Raw genomic sequence first — 23,694 nt, forward strand, 5'->3', positions numbered from 1 at the left:
ATGGGCTAGGGATCCCGGGGGATCCCCTGGGCTGGTGGTAAGGGGGGATTCGGGGGGATTCCCTGTAATGGGGGTACGGGGGGATCCTGGGGCTGAGACAAGAGATCCGAGGAGATCCTCGGGGGAGATCCGAGGGGATCCTCAGGGCTGACACCCGGGCTTGGGGTATGGGGGGATCCGGGGGGATCCCCTGGGCTGGGGGAATCCTGGGGCTGAGGCAAGGACTGGACATCCAAGGGGATCCTCCAGACTGACACCGGAATGGGGGTGTGGGGACATCCCGCAGGGTGAGGGGTAAGGGAGGATCCAGAGGGATCCCCTGGGCTGGGGATACAGGGGAATCCTTCAGGCTGGGGGCACAAGGGGGTTGGGGCACAGGCTGGTGGCATGGGGCGATCCCTGGGCTGAGCTGTGTGGTGAGGGCATGGGGGGCTGGCCTCAAACCACTGTAGGGTGCCCCCTTCAATCAACCCAGTGTGGGCAAAGTCCCAGGGTTAGAAGCAAGGGCAGGGATGGGGAGGGTCCAGCTGGGATGCAGGTCAAGCTGCATGGCACCTCCCAGCATCCTTCTCCACTGTCTTCTCATCCCCTCCACCTCCTAGAGCCAGCCCTTTTCCTACCAGGGTGATGCTGGCACATCCCACCCATTCGCTCCCTGGCACTGTTGAAATGCCATCAACACCATTCTGAGAGGCTGTGGGTCACTGGTGTTGGGATGCAGCTACCAGAATGACCCCAGGAATGGACTGGCCCTCCTTAGTGATCATTCCCACCCACCACCTCATCCTGGCTGGGCTTCTGTCCCTTCAAACCCCCGATGTCTGCAGACACCTTCCTGCTGCAGGGCTGGTGTGTCCCAGTGTTTTAACATTCCCACCTGTGACTCTGGAAATGTGCCACCTCTGATGACCAAGACCAAATATTTTGGGGTTTCCACAGGGATCTTGTTGCAACATCACCCCAAAAGATGGTTTGAGCATCCTGCATCCTCCGGGCACCTAGGGGACAAATCCAGCAGACAGAGCACAGCTCATCTTTGCCAGGAACCCCTTCTGCCCCTGCCCCATGTTGGGTTCAAGTGTTGGTGAACACATAAATGCTGGGGCAGATGTTTGGAACACAGGTCCCCTCCAGCTGGAGCTGTTCTGGCGTTTTATGAGCCAGAAACTGAGTCTGAAGGTTCAGCTGAGCGTAGGGTGAATGCTCCATCACCCATCACCCCAAGCAAGAGCAGGGGGACTAAATAAATGGCCATCAAAATAAATGGCTGAGATGCTAAAGGAGCCACAAAGCCCTCTCTTTTCACCCTCTGTCCATAAGGCAGCAGGGACAAATTCTCCCCCCTTGTGCCTAGGAAATGGTAAATTGCTGGGGAGATAAGGAAGGGAAGGAGCTGTTGGAGGGTGGGGTGTGGTGTGTGACTCACTGGCTTTACTCCTTACACAAGAGCTGCATTTAACTATGACCAAAAAAAAAAACAGAGGAAAAAGGAAAAAGAAAAAAAACACCCCAGCAGCTGCAACATGCTCCACATTTATCATTTGGTTTCTGATCACAGGTTTTAGCAGAAGAGTCAGGATGACTCAGGTGAAATCCAGGCACTGGCCTGCAGCCAGCCAGGCTTTATTTGGTTTTATTGCCCCGGGCTCTGACCGGGAACAGAAACTGCTGTACCAGAGGATTTGGAGCCCTGAACTGCATCCCTGTTCCTCCTCAGACACCCCTGGGTACCTCACATCATTTTACAATCCTCTGATGATGTCCAAATCCTCCGTGTGAACTAAATGAGCTCCCTTGCCAAAAACATTCACGGGCTTCTGCTGAACGGCTTCTGCTCCTGTTCGGATCCAGACCGAGCTGACACGGTTCAGAGGGCTGGGGGAGAGTTTCTGAGGAGCTACAAACCACTGAGACCTAATCATCCATACAGAAAAGGGGATAGTAAAGGGCATCTAAGTGTCTTGGCACTCCCTAGTCTTTGCTCTCTTTATTTTCTTGGAAAAGAAGAAGATAAGCTCCCTCTGGAGCCAACCCAGACTTTATAACAGCCTGAACTCAGCTGCTGTGGGAGCTGGTTGTAATTTTTCTCCTATTTATGGGGCGAGAAGGGCAGTTTGCAGCTTATTTTCTAGTGTGATCACTGTGTGGCTGAGCAGAAAACCACTTTTTCTGGGAATGTTTGAGCACAGGTTGCACACACAGGAGCCGATGCCAGCAGTTCTGTTGACAGAATTTACCAACATGGAATTTTTAGTTTTAGATAATGTAGGTGTGTGTCAGCATGTGTTATGACACAGCCCAATTTCCAGCTGTGGTCAAGTCTTCTCCCCCTGAAACACAACCCCACAAAGGCTGGGTAAACAGAAACACTAATGCTTGGCCAGTTTTTCTTTTTATTAAGGATCTTATTATGATATTTTATTGATAGTTCCCTATTAATTACACCCCATGTTCTCACTAAGCCTTCCCAAAGAATTTTTTCTTTGCTATTTCTGAATATATATATTAAAAAACAAAAAAAGTAAAATACAGGTATAAAACAGAAGAGTCATACAATAATTAAGTTTGGAAATGACCTCTAAGATCATCAAGTCCAACCATTAACCCAGCACTGCCAAGGCCATCACTAGCTCCTGTCCCCAAGTGCCACATCCACATGTTTTTGAACACTTCCAGGGATGGTGACTCCACCACTATCTTGGGCAGCCTGTTCCAGTGCCTGACTACCCTCTCAATGAAGAAATTTTCCCTGATATCCAGTCTAAACCTCCCCTGGTACAACTTGAGGCAGTTTCTTCTCATCTTGTTCCTTGTTCTCTGGGAGCAGAGCCCAACCCCCCCCCCCCCCCCAGCTCCATCCTCCTCTCAGGGAGTTGCAGAGCCAGAAGGTCCCCCCTGAGCCTCCTTTTCTCCAGGCTGAGCCCCCCCAGCCCCCTCAGCCACTCCTCATCTGACTTGTGCTCCAGACCCCTTCCTAGAGGGAATCTGTCCTCTTTGCCATTCCTGTGATCACTCAGATCTTGGGGGTTATTTTGGCTGTTCAAAGAGAAGAGGCTCTTAGAGATCAACAAAACAGGGAGTGCAAAAATTCCTGAGACTGTAACTTGAATTATTTGCAGATCTAGAATAAGGTCTAGAGAAGGTGGGGGCCCTGTGCACCCACTGGAGGGTAGCAGGGTGTCCCTGTGAGAGCCAGGGGATGCCACTGGATGCCAAGGTAGGGACACACACATGTGTGGTCCATGAGAAAGCCCATCAGAGGCCTCTCTCATCTTTGAAATTAGGGAAAATATCAAAGAGGGACAGGATGGGGCGGGTTTGTGTTCAAGCTCCAGCTCCTTCACCTCTTTTAGTCAGTTGAGCTTCCTTGTGGTTTCAGTGACAGGGAGTGGGATCTGACTGGGAAGGGCTGGAGCCTCATTCCCTGAGCGCCCAAGATGCTCCTCAGGGTTTGAAGAGTGAGGTCCTGAAAGAAAGTTCTCCATGCCAAGCTGGGTAAGGATGAAGAGACCCTGGGCAGTCTTCACTGGGACAGACGAAGCCACGTAAAAGGTGTTTCAAGGGGAATTTCTGCACTGACAGCTGCTGAGAGGCTGTCACAATAAATAGCAATCATGCAGAGAAGACACCTGTTTTTCCTTCATTGACTACAAAACGGGATCATTTAAGACTGGGCTCAGAGCTTAAAGTTAGAGATGACAAATTGCACCTTCTCAAACCGTCTGTGCCAACCCAGCGTATCAACCCAGCGCTCAAGCAGCAGCAGAGCAACGCAGATCCATCCTGCTGTTAACATCAGGCCAGGACATGTCTTGAATGTGATCCCCAAATAACAGCTGAGCCCACAGAGGCGATGGATGGCAGCGTCACAGCCTGCGGACATCCTTCCCGTGCCCTGGAAGTGCAGCCCGAGATTTATCAGCCCCTGGAATCACAGTGCGTCAGTTGGGAGAGTGAATCACGACCAATTTAATTCCATTACCCAGAATAACCAGCAAAATTGATTACAGGCTCCAAAAATACTAAATCTTGCACAGAAGGATTTGTCGCTCCGTGAGGACGGAGGATCCCTGAGGTCTGAGGGGTTTTCTGCAGATGGGATCTGAATTTTAACCTCCTCGGTGAGGTCTCACGTTTTAGGCATGAAACTGGAAGTGGAGGCAGCAGTTTTGCCCTTCCCCATCTTTCCTTTAATGTCTTCACAGAGCAAGGACACAGGATCTCATGCCAATGGGTTCCTCCAGCCTTTGCTCCCTGAAATTTGGAAAACTTCGGAGGGATTTGCCTGGGTAGGCTGCAGGAGGTGAATCCATAATTATGTTTTCAAGAATGTAAGATCCGATGTACAACACAAATCTCCAGGCTCACGTGGACCTGCATCCCATTTCCAACACAAACTACCTGACACTGACCAGGGCGACCTTCAGGTCCCTCCACTCCATTCCTAAACCAAGGGCAGCTTTGGATTCACACACCAGGCAGATGGGAACAGCAGCCATGTCCCTGCATCGCTCCCCTCGATCGCTTCTCACCGTTATTACCCCGAGATATTGATAATGCAATTTGTAGACTGAACTGTTCCCTGGCAACACATGGCTTGAAACTATTCCTGCAAATTTCCCCTGCCATTCCTGTCCAATTGAGTCAGAATCAAGTGGCTCTTTTCGCAGCCTGGGTCGGTATTTGTGTTTTGCCTGCCTTTAAGTAAATTATTTGCTATTAAATTTGGATGGCAGCATTGAGCTGAGCACATTTAGTGTCAGCTGGGAGGAGGGAGAAGCCAGGTCTGCTGTTCTCCATCAAAGAACTCCATTAGGCACCCGAGCTGCTCACAGGCAGCTCTCACTGCTCCTGTCTTCTCCTTGGATTAGCCAGCCAGGACCACCAACCTGACTCACCCCGTGACCAACACAGCTGGAAGCTGAGCGCATTTCACAGCCAGAAGACCTTTGAGAGGGGAAAGCTTGTCCAAACACGGGTTCTCCCTTGCCCAGCTCCACCCTGAGCATCCAAGGGTGACAGATCCATCTTGACTCTCCCACTCCACAGAATCATATAATCATTCGAGTTGGAAAAGACCTCTAAATTATCAAGTCCAACCACTAAACCCAAACCCATTCCCCATTTCTTTTACTGCCTATTCAAGGGAAGAAACTCAGCTGGAGTAACCAAGCTGCCACCGTCGGAGCTGGTGACAACGACAGAGGTCAGGGACAGAGCACTATGTCCAAGAAGGCGACTTACACGGGGTTTGTAAAGCAAACCTTTGAGTCTGGCAGCCTCGCTCACTCCTGCAGCCACAAAGGGAGAAGTTAAACCCAACAGCTATGAAGATTCTAATCAGGGAATGCAGTTCCAAGCAGGCCACGGGAACTCCGCTTTAGACGGGTGCAACTCCTCGGTGACGGACACTGGGGAACTCACGGCTTCCTAACCAACACCAGCGGAGCCATCCCAAGGATGGACCAGTTTGCTGTGGAAAATGGAGGCACGGGACATCCCCAGAAGCCAAGAGGAGTCACCTTTCTTCCCTGATGGAGATGAACATCTTAATTAGAGTTGCACTGGCACGAGACACTTGCTGTCACACTCCAGTGCCAAATACTTGCGATAAAGTTGCCAGAGGTGGTGCTGCAGACAGGCCTTCTAATCTGACCCCTACCTACTTTGAAAACACAACAAAACAAGTTAAAGCTGCTGCTGTGAAAGGTAGTAATTGGATTTACACTGTCTACTTGAAAGTACCTGCTGCTCTGTGCTGTGTGACACACGGAGCAGTGTCTGAGGGGCTGCTTGTCGCTGAGATTTAAAGCACAGCCAAAGAAAGGTCTCCAAATCCCAAATAACATTAAGTGGACGTGGATTCATCACATGCAAAGGGCAGTGAGATCTCTTTCTCAGGATTTGATGTTACGCACCACTAAAAAAAAAAATGAGGAGGGTATGCAAAATATCCCTGGAAGTGTTCAAGGCCAGGCTGGAAGTGGCTTGGAGCAACCTGGTCTAGGGGAAGGTGTCCCTGCCCATGGCAGAGGGGTGGAATGAGGTGGTCTTTAAGGTCCCCCTCCAACCCGAACCAAAATGAACCACCACAGGAAGAGCACTTTCCTCCCACAACCTTCCTGTCATCCCCCTCCTTAGCTCCTGCCTGGTGCGGCAACACGACGCTCCAAAGGCAAACAAGGCTTTTCGAGAGTGTTTTACTGGCTGGGCTGTGCCACGTTGTTGTTTTCCTTCACAGCAAAATTTTATTATGGAGCAAATGCCGGGAACACCAAAGAAAATATTCTTCAGTTTAATTTTAGCACAAATGTTCTTGCTCTGAATAAATGCCGAGCTTCCTGCGGATCCGGCACTCCCTCAGAAGTCCAGCAGTTTGCTATCAGACTGTCCATCATTTGAGGCCCTTTTTGTTGGGTTATAGCTGCATCTTTCCAGCAAGGATCAGCTTTGGGGTAGATATGGAAGCAACACCAGCAGCAGAGGTAACTGGGTAAAATGCCACATGCAGAAATATTCAGGATGATTCTCTTTCCCAGATTCCATCATCTGCTGCTGGTTTTCATGCACTACTTTTAAAACATGACTTTCTTCTCCAGAAAAAGTGCATGGAAAGGGATCAGTTTTTAATGTCAAATAATGCAGTGAAACAGCACAACAGACTCAGACATAGCAGAGCCTGGTGGGTCAAAGAGCCTGGTCTGACCCAAAGGCTGGATATTTATCCAGTGCAATCCTCCCTCTCCAGTGTTCCGAGCTCCGTAGGAACAACCAACGTCAGGCAGGTTCATTGGCAGAGTTTCCAGGCTGACTTTTCTAAAATACCTGGTTTTCCAGCAGAAGGGTGGCAAATTCAGGACAAACAAGCATTTCTGAAGACTTCAGTGAAATTCCATTGAATTATTTAGGGGCGTTCTTTAAAACAAAAAAGATTTTTTAAAAAAACAAACCAACGAACAGATCAAAACCAGCTAGTAGAGATTTAACTGTTTGCACTTGAAAATCCATTCCACGTTTTCTGTTCATTTTTGGTCTGGCATTTCACTTCCACTCGAATTAGGATTCATCCTTGGCTCTGTCCTGCCGGTGCTGTTGCTGGATGAGTGCGCCCCGTTCCCGGTTGGCTCAGCGCTGCTCCCCAAAGGCTCCAGGTGATGGAGGATGTATTTGTAGCTCTGCCTGGAGCTGTGTAATAGAGCAAACCCCATCTTCGATGATAGAAATGTAACAGCAGCCTCATGGGAGATGATCCTCCCAGAATTAAAGCAGCTGGATACTCACTTCCATGATCTCGCTGGAAGTTTGCTTCTCGTTTGCTGTTTATTTTATTCCTGTGGACAGTGATCACCAGGGAACAAATCCTAGGAGGAGCTGGGGGGGCTCAGCCTGGAGAAAAGGAGGCTCAGGGGGGACCTTCTGGCTCTGCAACTCCCTGACAGGAGGATGGAGCCTGGTGGGGGTCGGGATGTGCTCCCAGGGAACAAGGGACAGGACAAGAGGAAACAGCCTCAAGTTGCACCAGAGGAGATTTAGATTGGATATTAGGGAAAAATTCTTCACTGAAAGCGTGGTCAGGTTTTGGTACAGACTGCCCAGGGCAGTGGTGGAGTCACCATTCCTGGAGGGATTTAAAAGATGTGTGGATGTGGCACCTGAGGACATGGGTCAGTGGTGGGCTTGGCAGTGCTGGTTGGACTCCATGATCTTAGAGGTCTTTTCCAACCTTAAAAATTCCATTATTCTACTGCAGTCACACAGCTCTGATACCAAACCTCAAATCTGATGCTGGAAACAGCTTTGCCAGCTCTAACCAGCCATGGGGGTGGCAGTGAGACCCAGACTGTGACCCCAGGGCCGTGCACATGGGGTCTGACAAAACCCACAGACATTACACAGCAAGAACTCTGCCAGGAGTAAAAGCACATGGAAACCAGGGACCTGCAGGATGGTGCCAAATATCCCTGGTGATTTCCATGAAACCACCCAGTAAATCCAGGAGCCTTGTTTTGAACAGACCTTTGGTGTGTTTGCTCAGAAGAGTTACATGACTGCAAACATCCCACTCTCCTGGAAGTTTACTTTGGCTGTTTCCTCCCTCCAGCAGGAGCCAAAAGGACTTTGGATGCTCTGTGGGACCAGGGCAGCAGTGGATACCTCCCCAGATATGGTGGAAGGCTGACCTGCTCATGGCAGGGGGGTTGGACTTGGTCCCTTCTAACACCACTTCTCCTCTCAGGTCTGTAGAAAGGGCTCCACACAGGCAGCTCAAATATGGATTCTGTGAATAGAGATGAAAAGAACCATCTGGAACATCTCCCAGCACCGTGCTCAAGATGCTCAAGTCACCCACAGAACAACCTGATCTAAAAGAAAGAAAACATTACAGTTCACCAGGCCCAGTGATTTTTCTAACAGGATGCTACCACTGCAATCCCATTTTTCCCCAATACACCCAAATTTGGAAATAGGCTTTACTACCTCAAAGTAAATCCCAGTCTCTGATGCAATATTTTTTCCTAAAGAATGTAGAAAAATCACAATGATGTGCCACTACTCTCCTGAGCTTTCTGCATCATGTCAGTGCAGAAAATTAATTATTACTTAGATTATTACTTGCTGTCCACCAGCAGTTTAAACAAATAAAATGTGTAATTATAGATGAGAACTGTGAATGACAAAAGCATTTAAATTGCCAGGTCTTCAGGATATTCACTGCTTGTATTTACCATCCCTGGTTGACACCATGACCACCTTTTTCTTTTTTTACATGTGGTAAAAACAGGACCTACAGCAAGTGTTAAAATAGTCAAATGAAAGACCTCTGATGCTAAAATTTAATGGCTTTTACTGAAATCTCACTGAATCTTCAATCTACAGATTTCAATGGTAAAAATGTGTTTTTAAAGGAGAGTCATTTGCCTTTTACAGAATCAAAGAATCGTTTAGGTTGGAAAAGACCTTTTAAGACCATTAAGTCCAACTGATGTATTTTCAGCAATAGTCAGGGAATGGTTTGGGTTGGAAGGGACCTTTAAAGGCCATCAAGTCCAACCCCCTGCCATTGACAGGGACACCTTCCACTAGCCCAGGTTGCTCCAAGCCCCATCCAACCTGGCTTGGAATACTTCCAGGGATGGGGCAGCCACAGCTTCTCTGGGCAACTACTTCAACAATTTCTTACTGTGCCAGTGTGAAGAGAAATGGGAAGAGGAAACAATGAAAGGACATGCAAACCCAGGGGAGAAAAAATTGAGAACTCTCCAGACTCAGTTACTATGTTAAAGAGTTAAATTACTTTAACTGATCTTAAAAAACGTTTCAAAAGTTGGGTTTGCTTCAAATACATTTATTAGACACAGGGTCCTGTCTCCAGAGCAGGGTAAATGTGAATGACTGCCTTGGGGCTGGCAGGTAAAAATCTGTTTGCTTCAATTACAACACCAACTTAAACAAGGAAACTTTCACATTTTATTTAAAAAACAAACGTTACAGAAAATAATAAACACATTTTCAAGTTCTCCTGGACCCTGCTGAGCCATGGATTGGGAAAGCACATTTACACAGTTTGGAGTGGCTTGGCTTTCCACACTTGACCTTCCTAATTCAGCTTCTGCCCTGGTTTTCTATCCCTGCCTGTGTCAAACTGCTCTCTGCCACTGCCACAGATGTTGAAAATGCAGTTTAATGTGTTGCTGGTGTTCAGCTTTCTTCCCCTCAGGCCCATTTCCTTGAGTGTCTTACTCCCAGGCAGTAGGAATGGTACAGAAGCCATTCCTTTGCCTCTCTAAAATCACAGGGCAGATTTTTGGACGTAGTTTATGCTCCCCAGAATGATTAATCTGCATTTAGCACCAAATATTACAAGTATCAAGGCATACAATGTGTGTGTGTGTGTGTCACAGCTACACAGCACTGTGGAACTCAGCTTCCAGTGCCTCCAGGGAGCAGGCCCATTAATAGGAATTTTGCTATCAAGCTTTATAGTAAAAAATTGTGAGAGTAGATTTCCACATTTCCCTCAAGAACTGATTATAAAACACTTTCTAAGAGACTATTTGGAGCAAACCACTCCTTCTGCCAGTGCTCTCCGAGCAAGGCAGCCAGTTCCCTCAGTACAGAGCTACCTGAGCACAGAACACAGACACTGAGAAGGCACCATGTCATTTAGCTCTGCTTGAAGGCAAAAGCTGACAACCTGCCATTTGAGGACTGGTCCAAAGGCTTGGATTTTTTGGATGCATTTGTGTCCTCTGATTTTTCCTCCTGGTTCTTCCTCCCTTCATCTTCGTCAGCCGTGGGACGCTTCCGCTTCTTATCTTCTGCTAAACCATTAACTGCCCCTCCTTTTGCTTTCTCAGTCCACACCTTTGAAGAACAGACAACTACAAATCAGGCCACAAAACTCACCACTTTGTTTTCTACACCTTATTTCCTGATTTTAAGGCACTGAAATAATTCCCGTTAAGAAGGATTGAGTCAGGACCAAATCCCTCACTTTCCTTTTTTCTAGCAGTGTTCTCCTTCAAAACTGTATTTCATTTGAGCCTGTGTATGAAATTGAAGCTCTTAATTGTCCTTCTGGACAAATAAGAAAACCCAAAAGGCCCAACAAATCAAGTCAGAACGAATTTAAGTCCCAGTGGCTTAAGCCTGATTATGTCCCTTTAAACTCCTTCCTTTCCCTTTTGTTATTTGTTCACTGATTGTGTTTCTCTCACAAGCCCCACTTTGAAAAAGCTGCTTTCTGATACTAATTATTATTCAGTTTATATTTTCATGAAGAACATGTCATAGATCATGGCACCATTCAAAATTGAAATCCATAAAAACGGAGAACAGCAGAATTTAAAGAAAACATTCCTGACTGAAAATAACCACAGAGATTCAGTGGGAGGGAAAAAAATTATCAAAGCCACAGAAGTAGAGAACGTTTGCTTACCATCCTTTCCTCTGATGTCAACATTCTAAATCGACTCATGCCTTCTTTTATTACTTCTGCTTCGTTCAGATCAGGATTATCTGTCAAAATGTTTGCTTTGTTCTCCTCCAGCCACATCTGGAAACCTGTCCTTGGTCTAAAGCAAGCACACGAAAATTGCCTGGTTAAGAAGGTTATAGGAAAACCATAAAAAAAAAAAATCCCCCAAAGCAACATTTCTAAACAGCACCTAATTGGATTTTTTTTTTTGTTCTCAGAAGACAAGACACCTCTAGTCAGCAGCCTCCTCTCTCCTATTTCAATATTTCAAAGAACATGCTGACAAGGCAAGACTAAGTCAAGTATTTTTATTAAGATCATGATATATATGGAGATTAACATTCCAGTTTTAGAATGACAAAGCACAATGGTTCTCTTCCTTTCTGACAGGGTCCCATCAACCTAAAAATAGAGCACATCCATTAGCATGTTTCTGCTAATCCTTCTCACAATTCTCCTTGCCACTTGTTGTAGAACATTATCTGTAAAGGTTAATGAAAAGAATGCCAGCCCAAATGAGTAATAATTACCTTCATCTTCCTCAGTTAAATGAAGTCTAAATGAAACATGATTATAATAACGCAAGTTTCATGAGGACTGGGATTGTTAGAAAAAACATCTGCTGCAGAGGAACAAGACAGATTAAAGTCTTAGCTAGGAACAGACATGCTCCTTAAGTGATACAAGTTTTTGTTTGCTTTCTCTTTTTAAAAACCCACCAAAACAAAGCTTTTACTCCTTCCCACAAAACCCTTAGCTTTTAGACTTTGAGATTTTGTAGGTGTTTAAACTTTAAGTATTTCCTATACTTGGAACTGACACAGCAGCGTGGTTTCATTTATCATTCAAAGGTCATTACAAGCAGTATCAAGGCAAAAATCACTGCTTAGAGCCCCAAAATTACACTTTGCACTGCTCACTTATTGTTCACTCCCACATTTCTGAAGTGGGTCCACAAATGTGATAACTTGTGAGCTAACCTTTAATCTTCATGTTATGCTTCTCTGGCCAGTCCAACACCTTCAGAAACAAAACAGGTTTTGGACTTGTAATTCTATGAAAACTGGAATATGGTATTGAGACGCAAGTGTCACTCACCTTCTGTTTTCAGTGTTCTCCTGTGCAGTGACTTTGACTTCATGGGACTCATTTCCTGCTTTTCCTTCTCTGTCTTCCACTGCTTTTCCTTCTCTTTCTTCCACTGCTTTTCCTTCTCTTTCTTCCACTGCTTTTCCTTCTCTTTCTTCCACTGCTTTTTCACTAGGGTTGGGTGTAAGTGTACGAGGCTGGAAGAAGGAGGCTGCTGAAGCCTATGGAAATTGAGGTTAAAAAAGAAAAGGTAAGAACACCTCACTCTCAAATAACACATACTACTGCAATCTAACAAACCCCAAGCCCTTCCTAAAGGCATAATAATCACTTGCATTAATAGAGCATTTAATCCATCCAATTTCAGCACAGTAGAAGTTTATTCACACAATTTAAAATAAAAGCTCAAAATTCAGTGCAGAATGTAATTTCTACAACTGATTTTTTTTTCTTTTGCACTATGCCTAAAATGAATTTTGCCATCTAAGCTGCTTTACTCAGTCAACGGGGTTTCATCCTTGATAAAAGCTGGTAAAATTCAATTTATTGTTCTTTGCTCACAGAAACAATGTATAAAAGACTAGAAACACTACCTGCTTCGACTTGGGTTTGGGAATCAGAGGCTTTATAACTGGAGGGTTCTGCTTGTTCACAGCTCGACTGCCAGACAAAGATGTTTTCTTTGAGTATCTGCTCATAGTGTCTAAAACATTTGCTGAGGGGACCACTGGGTCCTTTTTGTTAGATGACACCTGGGAAAACAAATAAACAGATGTTTTATTTATTTTCTGTCATGTTCTCCTGCTCTGTCCCTCCAAGGTATCTGTTCTATTGTAAACTTCAGATATGATTTTCAGAGCACAGCAAAACCAGATGGAGAAATTCTTACCTTAAATGGATTCACTCGTCCTTGGCTGCTTGATGCACCTAGAACTGCTTAAAAGGAAAGAAAAAGGGGTATAAAAGTGTGTGCATGTGTGTTCACACACATATACATAAATCATTGAAGCAATGTGCACATTTTAGATGAGTAGAAAGACATTTTAGTAACCCCCTGAAGGTTAAACTATACATGTTCAGCTATTATTAGTCATCAGAAATGCCACACAGGACCAACAGCTTAAAATACAAACCCGGAGGAAGACCCAGGACTTCCTCCACTCCCAAATCCGTTTCCACTCCTATTATTCTTGCTGGAGGGTTGGCAGGTTGCTAGAGGTCACATTCTGCCCCTGCCTGCTCACACTCACAGATCAAGGCAGGGTTTATTCACTCTGCCTTGCAAGTGCAACCAATAGATGTGCCTGTGATCAGTAAAATAAACCCATTGATCACCGTGCTCAGTTTTCCCCTTGTCCCAAAGAATGCCTTCATGGCACAGCCAGGCAGACACTCAGCATTTGGCATAGCCAAGTCAGTCAGAATAGTGTTATGGAACATCATTAGGTAATGGAGACAGGAATAGGGAACCTCCTAAAAATGTGAGAACAACAATCAGTGCAACCAGGACAGGTTGGACAGGGTTTGGAGCAACCTGGGTTAGTGGAAGATGTCCCTGCCTATGGCAGATGGTCTTTAAGGTCCCTTCCAACCCAAATCATTCCATGGTTCTGTGAAGTTACATTTGTCAACACTGTTATGGACTAACTTGAAGTAGCAGTGGGAGAACAGATGATATAAACAGGAGCAGATATTGTGAAGCATGACAAAATTCTCATCCTGGAATAAATGGAGGTTTACTCACCAGACTTTGGAGCAGTCACCTCTGCTGAAGTGGCACCTTTGCAGAAAGGATTTGGCCCTTTAGAGAAAAAAAAAAAAAGAAAGGGGTATATATTGAAGTGCAATAAAATGTGATACCATAACTGCTTTAAAAACAAAACCCCAAACAGACAACTAAGAAAGGGTGAGGCTTGGAGCAATCTGGTCTAGTGGAAGGTGTCCCTGCCCATGGCAGGGGGTTAGAACTGGACAGTCTTTAAGGTCCCCTCCCAACCCAAACCATTCTATGATTTTGTGATTCTATAATTATAGTGAAGTAATTCATATTTTGAACTGTGACTTTTCATTTTTAAACCATACACTTTTACAAAACCATCTGTCATCTCTACCTAGATTTAGAGCTGTATATTTATTTCTTAAACCTTAAGCTCATTCTTAAAGCGTGCCAGGCAAACTACTCATCTATCAATTCAACTCCTGTGAGATTTGAGCTGAAACCAAAGTAACTGCTCAGAAGGTGACCCAGTCCTTTAGGAATAGAATCAGGCAGCAGGAAAAACTCCCCAAGGGTCCCTGAAATGGTTACTAAGTACAATGCACACACAAGCTGTGACACAGCAGATGACACACACGGAACTTGTTTCTCTGCAGCAACTGCAAGCAGAGTCTGATTAAGCCTGTAAAAGTTATCCAGATATCTTCCAGCCTATTCAGAGAATATATTTTTCTTACTCTGTTTATGCACTTCTGGAGTTTCTTCTGCTTCCTCACAGGCATCAGTTTCCTCAGCATCTTCCACTTCTTGGTCCTGCTGAACATTCCTGACTGGCAGCCGCCCCCACTCCGTGGCTGAGCTGCTGTAACTAAAGGGAAGGAAAGGAAGTGGTCACCACACTCAGAAGGAAAACTGGAACAATAGATAGCAAGCTCACTTACTTAATTTAGGAAAAAAGAACAATAACGTTTGGCATTTATGTGCATTATACCTCTGATTAAACTGCGACGATTAAATTAAATAAAGATTCATTAACCACTGCAGGACTTTGTTGCCAGAACAGTTTGCCACAAATATAAATGCAAATTTTAAAGATCTGTAATCTCCATTTAAATATATACTTCCAGTATCACCAATAATACCAGATAACTTGTCTGCACCCATGAATTACCATCCAGGTGGCAACATGGATATATAGTTTCAAACTGAAACTTATGCAGCAAGTTTTAACATTTAACCTGATTATTCCCTGAATTCCAGCGCAGGAGGATGTACATTTCTTGCATTTCCCTCCTAATCTTTGCCAATTACTAAAATCTGTAAATATTAAGAACAACCCATGTTTGTCATTAATTTTAACCCTCAGAGTGCTTGAAGTTACAGATATGGGATTACAGTTTCCACATAGGATCCAGAAGAACAAGCCAGAGCATTTAGAAATTAGTTTTGACTGCACAGTTTCACATAGAAGAGTAAGGAAAAGGCTACAGATAAGTTCAGGGACTTATCACTTTCTCTTGCCTAAATAAGTCCCAAATTTCACACATAAAATTGCTATAGGAAGACATTGCTTCCAACAAAGTGTTATGACATTCTTTTCTGCACTATCAGACTGGTGGTTAACAACTAACTTCGTTATAGCTGTACAGCCAGTGGCCAAACAAGAACACAACTCTTCTGTATGGTCTATATTAAAAATAAGAAATCCCAACCAGCCAAAAAAAACAAACCAAAACAAAAAACCCCAAAAAAACCCCAACCAACCAACTAAACAAACAAAAAACCAAAACAAAAAACAACCAACCAAAACAAAATCCCCAAACCTACACACAACTTTTGCCTCCTCATGCTTTACAAAGCAGATGCAGGTAGGAGAGGAAAGGTAGATAGCTCAGATACAGAGGGAAGAATGCAAAGCCAGCCTGTAGTACGTTCCATGAATTTGAAGAGCTGGGATTATTAGTTAGGGGAGAGTAAGACTAAATAGGATACACTGGGATAGGATACTGAAAAGGGGAGGGCTGGAGAAAGACAGGATTTTAAGGTAGGTGTGAAATGAATCAAGATGGAGAGACTGAGGTAAAAAGAGAAGGAAAAGAAAAAAACCAGGTGGGAGTCAAATAACCAAAGCAGCACAAGGCAGGGGAAGGTGGGAAGAAAAAAAAAATTCCAGTCAGAGCAACTTAGTATTGGGCCTGCTTTGCCTCTGAAGGTGTTGAACACAGACCTACAGGAAGCAAGGAGTGGGGATATTTCCCTCTGTGTTTGTACCCCGGTGCTAATGAGTCCTCACAAGATATCAACAAGAATACAATTCATAAGCAGAGCAACACAAACTGTTGCCTCATAACAGACACGCAGCAAACTCCGGCCCAGAAAAGCGCACCGAAGTATCAGAAGAGCAGCCAGAACGTCACCAGGTTTTTTAGCCACAGAAATTCGTGTTACCCAGCACTCAAGTGCTTTCGGAAATCCTCTTCCTCCTCCTCCTCCTCCTCCTCATCTCCCTGTGCTGTTGCCAGCTCAGTGGCTTTCTCCACAGCCAGCTGGCTGAGGCGCTGGGCTAGGTTGATGCGGCGGGAGCGGGAGGCGTATTTGATGGCCAGGCTCACCACGTTGGGAGCCATGAGGTCGGCCAGTTCCACACAGCGGAACTCCCGCTCCAGTTTGCAAGAGAGCTGGAAGAGAAGGAGCCTGGGGAGTCACACATTTCAGCTACACAGCTCTCTCAAGACCCCAGGAGCAGAGTATTGTCGTCTTGGTGGAGCGAATGAATGAAGATGAACTTCCAACAACATGAGAAAAAGCTCTTTTTTTCTCCTTCTTCCCCCTACCCTCCCTTCATGCTGATAAGCAATAACAAGATGAACTGCAGCCTCTTATCATAGTCTGAACTAGCTGGATTGCCAGACTCCTAATAAGAGGAATCCCATCAACATTTACATCAAATCCCATCTACCAATAAATCCCTGAATCCCAGAATGGTTTGGGTTGGAAGGCACCCTAAAGCTCATCCAGTTCCACCCCCTGCCATGATCAAGGACACCTTCCACTATCCCAGGTTGCTCCAAGCCCCATCCAGCCTGGCCTTGGACACCTCCAGCCTCAGAGGTAACATCTCAGGGACCCTTTCTGTCACGTGTTTGTACTTACAGCAAACAGCTTCATTAAAAGTTCTTGCTGCTCTTTCACTGCCTGATTTTTAGCATTTTCATCAAATTCGTAGCCATTTTTGGATAAGTAATCCACGTGGTTTTGAAACACAACAGAACGCCAGTACTGCTCCTGGAAAAGGGAGAAGATTGTTTGTTGGAATTCAGAGGGGAAAAACCAGCCCATGACATAATGCCTAACAACTTACAATGTATTTTATCAATTTATTCTTAAACGTTCCTTTCCTTTGATAATGAGGGTGAGGGGGAGATAATTCTCTTCAAAGCCAATGCCTAGTGAGGAAAAAATAGACCACACTAACAACCACCCATATAAAAACTGATTCAAACAGTTGCCATATATGTTAAATTCCATTTATACTACAGGCTTGCAAGCAGGATGAGACCTACATGTTCACCAATACGCTACCAGGACAGAGAATTCTAGAATAAGTTGATTATTTTAGCTTATAAATGCTGTCCCACAGCAAACTGGAAGTACTCCAGAATAACTCAGTAAATGTGGGAGTTTACCTACAGAAAATACAACTCTGGCTGTTCACAAAATGCTATAATGGCTATTAGACCAGCCTAGTTCTGTTCAAAATAATTACAAACTTAATCAAACCCACTGTGTTTTCATCAGATGTATTGGAATAATTTGTTTCTATATCTACACATAGTCCCTCAAGCCAAATTAGCAGTTCCTGGCATTCTCCTCCCATTATTTTGGGTGAAGGGAGGAATGGAAGACAGACTCCATCAGATAAAGAACAAAAAGACTTAACCAAATGAAGGAGAATTCATTAAAAATGACAGTGTGTTTATTATTGACATTTTTATCTACACTTCTATCAAAGAGAATAAATTTCAAACAGCATTGAACTCTCTCTAAGGCTGAGATTAGATTTTTATGTTCATTTCTATGCTGTGCATTACAGCTAAGCACCACGAGTTTGAAATGTTTAAACCAATAAAAATGGAAGAATAAATACAGGTATTTTTCTAGAAATTCTCCACAGGCACATCTTGCTTCAACCAGCCTCTACCTTCAGAAAATAAGTCAAGGGGGAAGGCCTATGTGTTCAGAGCAATTATATGAATTTGAATACTTTGTACATCTTTCAAAAAGATGTACAGAAATTTTGTTGTGCCTAAAATATTAAAAAATAGACATTTTCAAGGGGGGCTTGATTGGGATCACAAAATTTGGTATCTCTACCCACTAAAAAAAAAAAAACAAACGAGAGGGTGAGTAAGACTTCTCTGGTCAGAAACAGATTATGTGTAAATACAACTTTGGATCAGCTCTGGCAGTTTTATCTTGCATCCTTCTGGAAACAGTGGTGAACCAAATGACATGAGACAAAACAGTGAACCCAGATAACCTCCTTAGCCATGTGTCTTACTCAGGGTTTGCACTGTCCTCTTTCATAGCAGAGATGATTAATAGGAATCTTGTATAATCCCTACCACGGGGACACCTGAGAGTACCAGCTGTGGGCTCGACACCATTCCATACCTCCATCTGCCCCTTTTCTGTTGTAACTTGGCAGTAAGGAAGCTGAAAAGGTAAAATTGCTACAGCAGGCCGTGGCAGCGTGGGAGGGAACCGGGATCCTTTGCAGGGAATACACCTGTGCACAGGAAACAAAACACACCTGCAGTTGTTCCAACACCTAAACCACGTCTTCCTAAGAAGCAAGATACTTTAAGAGGATTTGCTCTTTAAAAAGCAGTAATCAAATGACTGGATTAAACATAGCAATGTGTAAGATTGCATCATAAAGGGTTGTTTTTACATGGCAACCAAGAAAAGATTTCCAAACCAGCAAGGCACACACTGCTCTTGTTCCCACTGCAGACTCTGAATGTGGCACATAACACACACTGCTCTTGGTCTCACACAGTACATGATTTAACAGCTACTACGAAGAGTAAATGCAATTCACTTAAATCTGAAGCCACTGAACAACAGAAGGCATAGACTTACTGTTTCATTACATTTTAAACAAGTGCTTTCTGGTAACAATCACCTAAGCAAACCATTGATTGGGGAAGAGCTGTATTTCCAGCAGCACCAGTGCAGCATTGACAAAAACATCTGGTTTTATAAGCTGCTGTGTCAGAGACTTGAAAAAAAAAAAAAGAACAGGAAGCATTAGTGTTCTGGCTATCTCTTAATTAAGGCATGTGGTGTTTCTACAACAACCCTCCCCCCTCTCCCTTATCTTTATTATGCTGCTGGTTCTGAGTAAAATGTTCTTTGTAACTCAGAGAGCAGCACAGTCTTTCTTGGACTAGAGGGAAAAAATTCATGATGACAGACTCACAGCTGACCATCTCATCAATGTGATGTGTCCTGCACATTTTTGGGGAATTTTCTGGAGGCCAACATAATTATTTGGAAGGAGAAACAGGCAACAAAGTGACATTTACCAGAGATATCAAATTATTTCCCTTATTCCAAAAAAGCAGAGGATTACGAAGAACGTCACATAAGTTTAAATAAAATGCAGTCTCCCACCAACCTCTACAATTGTGCATGACTAGTAAAGTCAAAGAGTCTGAATTTCAGTAAAATATGTGAGCTGATGGAATCTGCCCTGTTAGGCAAAGGACACAGACTCCTGAATAAAAAGGGATACAAATAAAGATTAGCAACTAAATGTCCAGGATGCATGTTACAGTAAAGAGAAACAGTTGTTTAGACACACCACTATCACATTTTATAAAGAAATGGTTAACTTTCAGATAAATATTTGAGCAAATTTACATACAAAATTGTTCTTTGTGGCCACGGGTTAAATATTAATATAATAACAACAGACAGCTCTGATTTATCTATGACTGATTTATCTCTGTCTAATGATGTAGATTAGTTAGAGGATTGGATTCTTTTCAAAGCACAGAAAGGGAAAATGCAGGGGGGGGATCAATAAAACCCCAACTCCACAATCAAGCCCCAAAACATCATGAGCAGGAAAAGCAGATTCCTGATAGGATCCACAACTTTTCAGCAGGATTCTTTACCAAAATGCAGCTTTATGAACGTGCTTGCCTCAGAGATGTGTGATTTCACAATGAAGTGCACACACACCTCTCAGCCAAGGCAAAAAGCCACAGTTAACCAGTTCCAAGTTATAAAACTCTAATGAGTTTATTCGAAACCAGTTTAATTCTGCATGGATGATTCATTATTATATTTGGGAACTAACCATTTGCTGTGCATATTTACCAGCCACCTGTTTCAGTAGAAGACCCTTCCAGCTTCTCCCAGTAAAAAGTGCTCCGGGATTGAAAAACCCAGACAAAACAAAGTGTTTCCTGGTGAATTATCTGACCTGAGCTGCTGGGGGTTTTCATGGATGCCAACGACCCAGTAATGATCAGATTTTCCTTTGCATTGCTCCCTGGTGTTACACACTGGAATCCAAGTGTTCCCAAGCCCTCGGTTCAACAGCCGCACGATCCCCTCGGAATCCACGTAACAAGGGGTACCTGTTTGTCACAGATGAGAGCAGTTATTGTCACATACCACGACACCAGCAAGATGGAAGTGGTGGATACGGCCGGGAAAGGATGGTTTACATGTCTCAAATACGACATCCTCTCTCCCGAAAACACAGTGCGAATTAGTCGGGGGAAAAAACCATTTCCCTTGGAAAGATGCGCCACCTTCTGTCAGTCAGCGCCACTGCTGTCAACTGACAGGGTCACGTTTAAAACACCTCGTGAAGAAATCAAGTTCATACTGCTTGGGGGGATTCCCAAGCTGTTTTACAATTATTCTTTCTGGTTATCATAAAAACTCCTCAAGAAAAACCACGAACTTTGGGGGCATCAGGGAGCACTGATGCAGTTTTTATTTCTTCTTGCTGAGCAGGGAAACCAATCAGGAGAACGAGTTCTGGTAACATTCAAGTGTATTTTATTCCTAGTGGAAAAATATTAAATATTTTTGATAAATACCTTGAAGGAATAGAAAAATAGAATTTTGTTTAGCGTTGAGGAGATAGAAAATACAAAGTCCAGGTCCCAGATCACCATTACTAAAAGGGTATTAATTAGTGAAACTCCTCCACAGAATCACAGAATGGTTTGGGTTGGAAGGGACTTTAAAGCCCATCTCATTCCAACCCCCTGCCACGGGCAGGGACACCTTCCACTAGCCCAGGTTGCTCCAAGCCCCATCCAACCTGGCCTTGGACACTGCTAGGGATGGGGCAGCCACAGCTTCTCTGGGCAACCTGTGCCAGGGCCTCACACCCTCACAGGCAGGAATTCCTTCCCAATATCCCATCTAACCCTGCCCTCTGCCAGTGGGAAGCCATTTCCCTTGTCCTCTCACTCCAGATCCTTGTCTAAAGTCCCTCTCCAGCTTTCCTGTAATTCCCCCAATAGTGTCAATATTTCTCAACACCACTCATGCAGGTATTTCATACCTTCTGCAGAGAATCCAACCCATACCAAATACGATTTCCTTGTAAGAGAAAGAGGGTCTCCATGCAAAATTTGCCTTTTCTTCTTTCCCAGCTCCATCAGCTGCACCCCGAGGCACTGGTCCCCATCAAACCCAGTACCTAGGAAGAAGTTGTTCAATGACTGTGTTAGAAAACAGAAGACAGAATTGTCTTGTCTCTTGGCTAAATTAGTTTTAAATCAAAAACTAATTCTAATGCAGGGTTACCCCTGAATACCACTGTCAGACAAGCAACTGTTTGTCATTTTGGACACACCAGGCATGCATAACAACTGCTTCCTTAATTTCCCGTGGTAATTCATTCTGGCACATCTGAAACCCAAGTTTAATCTATTCATGTCAGTGTTACAAAATTCTCCCCTTCCCCACAGGTTCACCTCAGCTTTCCATTATAAAACACAGGCTTTGCTGTCAGAAGTCCCAGATCCGTGGGTTGTGACGGATGCGCTCGTAAAAGCACCACCCAGAAGAGGAGAAGGATCATGAAGAAAAGGAGAAAACACTTTCTGGTGATTACATACAAATTAATGTGAAGCCAGTAAGAGATGAGGATTGAAAACAACCCTGGTTCAAAAAAGAAAAAAAAAAAAAAAGAGACAAAAGGGAGAAAACTACCTCTGTGATAAATAATCATCAGCTGCTCTCCATGCCCTGCCATGGACACCACTGGGCCTGGGAGGCTGAAGATCTCTCTCTGAACTCCTCCAACTGTGAACACACGGACCAGGAAGGCACTGGTGGCACAAGCAGCCCAGCCTTGGCCCAGGCAGATGGCCTCAATGTCCTCATCCTTTGGCATATCCACTGTCCACTCCTTGTTGGCATCCCAGGAGCCGAAATGAATGCAGTGGAGCTTGCTAAAGCACAGGCAGAGAGCACACAAATATGAATTAAAATACAATACCTGAAAATACACCAGTATTTTAGACTTTTATCAGAGACCTGCAATCGTGATGGAACTCCACATTACACATTTGCAAAGGTGTTGCTCTTATTACTCAGAAACTGAAGAGCCAGTTTGACCTTTTAGAGCCTCCAAAGCCTAAAGCAGAGACAGTTAAAAGGGGAGATTTTTTAGAAGGAAGCAGGTAAATATCCTGCTTAATTAACATTAGTAAGAACTGAAGGTGCTTGGCACCTCTGAATATCAGTCCTCATTCCGAGTCTGTCATACCATGCTGCCTCTCAAAAAGGAAGAAAAAATTAAAAACTTCAGTTCTGCCACCTTAATAATTGAAAACTGCCTGTGACCAATCCACAGACACTGTGGCTTTTAAGAGATTTCCCATTTTCACTGAGGAAAAAAATTACACTTTCAAAGTCAGACAACCAACAAAAAACCAGTATTTTAAAAAGTAAAGAGTGCCTTTCAACTTATCACAATGTTGTATGTGTGAAAGTAAGAAGAAAGTTCTTTCTTCAAGATGTTTCCCCAGAAATCAGCAATACAATATTGTTGCTATTGCTCTTAAATGTAAGAACAGAGTCAAGATGGCCCAGCTGCTTAAATCTTTCTATGGTTTCCATAAACTTGTGTTCTTCACACTTATAATTCCTTGGGTATCTCCGAACATGTCTCCTTGGCAACAGTGTGAAAAGAAACAGCTGAACCCTTATGACTGATCTTTGATCTGAGCAGACTGAAAAACTATTGTTCATGTTTACAATTCCCTTTGAGCCTGCAATGCGTGAAGTTTCCAGTATATTTATATTTGGAAAAGGGATTTAAAAGAAACCGTCAGGAAACAAATTACATTTTTCAATTCTCTCGAAGTCTCCAAGTAGGTGGATGTGAAAGTCCTCCTCTAAAGTGGTCCCATAAAAAAAATTTAAAAAAAAAGAAAAGCATGATCAAAAGCCAAAAAGCTTAAAAAAAAAGTGATAGAAGCTGAAAAATAAAAGCCAAAATATTTGAAACAAGAGAAACGTGGCTCCATATCATGGGTTTTGCAGAGCAAGGCCATGAATTACCTTGCAAGTTCCTCTGTACCCTCACAGGCCAGCAAAATAGCTTCAGCAGAGAGGTCAGCCATGGTGTGGTTCAGGGAGTTGGGCAGGTGTGTTGCATGATGCACAGAGGTGTCGTGGAATTCTACATCTATGGCATTGTCCTGCTCATCGTTGTAGCAGCGGATGATGCCAACTGAATTCCACACCTAGGAGAAAGAACCAAAAAACTCCCATCAAATCAAGCACACTGGCCTAAATCAGCCTGCTCTGACTTTGTTGTCTGAAACAAGAGTGGGTAGGAGGCTGGAGGAAGACTGAAGACTTG

General features: G+C 44.1%; 2 protein-coding genes across 4 annotated transcripts in view; both read right to left on the minus strand.

The window, feature by feature from the left end:
• The window catches only part of DLGAP5 (DLG associated protein 5), a 228,731-nt gene that overhangs the window by 114,182 nt on the left and 90,855 nt on the right, over positions 1–23,694 (minus strand). The gene's annotated exons all lie outside the window — the stretch shown is intronic.
• Positions 9,416–23,694, minus strand: part of WDHD1 (WD repeat and HMG-box DNA binding protein 1) — a 29,063-nt gene continuing 14,784 nt past the window's right edge. For 2 of the 3 annotated variants that reach the window (XM_051768785.1, XM_051768786.1), the window contains exons 13-26: positions 23,391–23,575; positions 22,035–22,276; positions 21,382–21,519; positions 20,281–20,437; positions 18,459–18,573; positions 16,938–17,069; positions 16,233–16,462; positions 14,522–14,652; positions 13,812–13,868; positions 12,957–13,003; positions 12,661–12,819; positions 12,077–12,288; positions 10,940–11,075; positions 9,416–10,365 (exon numbers count right to left, since the gene is read on the minus strand). In XM_051768785.1, the coding sequence (XP_051624745.1) occupies positions 10,165–10,365; positions 10,940–11,075; positions 12,077–12,288; positions 12,661–12,819; positions 12,957–13,003; positions 13,812–13,868; positions 14,522–14,652; positions 16,233–16,462; positions 16,938–17,069; positions 18,459–18,573; positions 20,281–20,437; positions 21,382–21,519; positions 22,035–22,276; positions 23,391–23,575 (2,142 nt within the window). In that variant the 3' untranslated portion in view covers positions 9,416–10,164. The remainder of the gene's footprint in view (positions 10,366–10,939; positions 11,076–12,076; positions 12,289–12,660; positions 12,820–12,956; positions 13,004–13,811; positions 13,869–14,521; positions 14,653–16,232; positions 16,463–16,937; positions 17,070–18,458; positions 18,574–20,280; positions 20,438–21,381; positions 21,520–22,034; positions 22,277–23,390; positions 23,576–23,694) is intronic. The other variant, XM_051768787.1, reaches the window with a different exon arrangement.

The sequence above is a fragment of the Manacus candei genome, unplaced genomic scaffold (genome assembly GCF_025592945.1).
Source record: "Manacus candei isolate 608988 ecotype Guabito, Panama unplaced genomic scaffold, ASM2559294v1 h1tg000097l, whole genome shotgun sequence".
Classification (NCBI taxonomy): Eukaryota; Metazoa; Chordata; class Aves; order Passeriformes; family Pipridae; genus Manacus; species Manacus candei.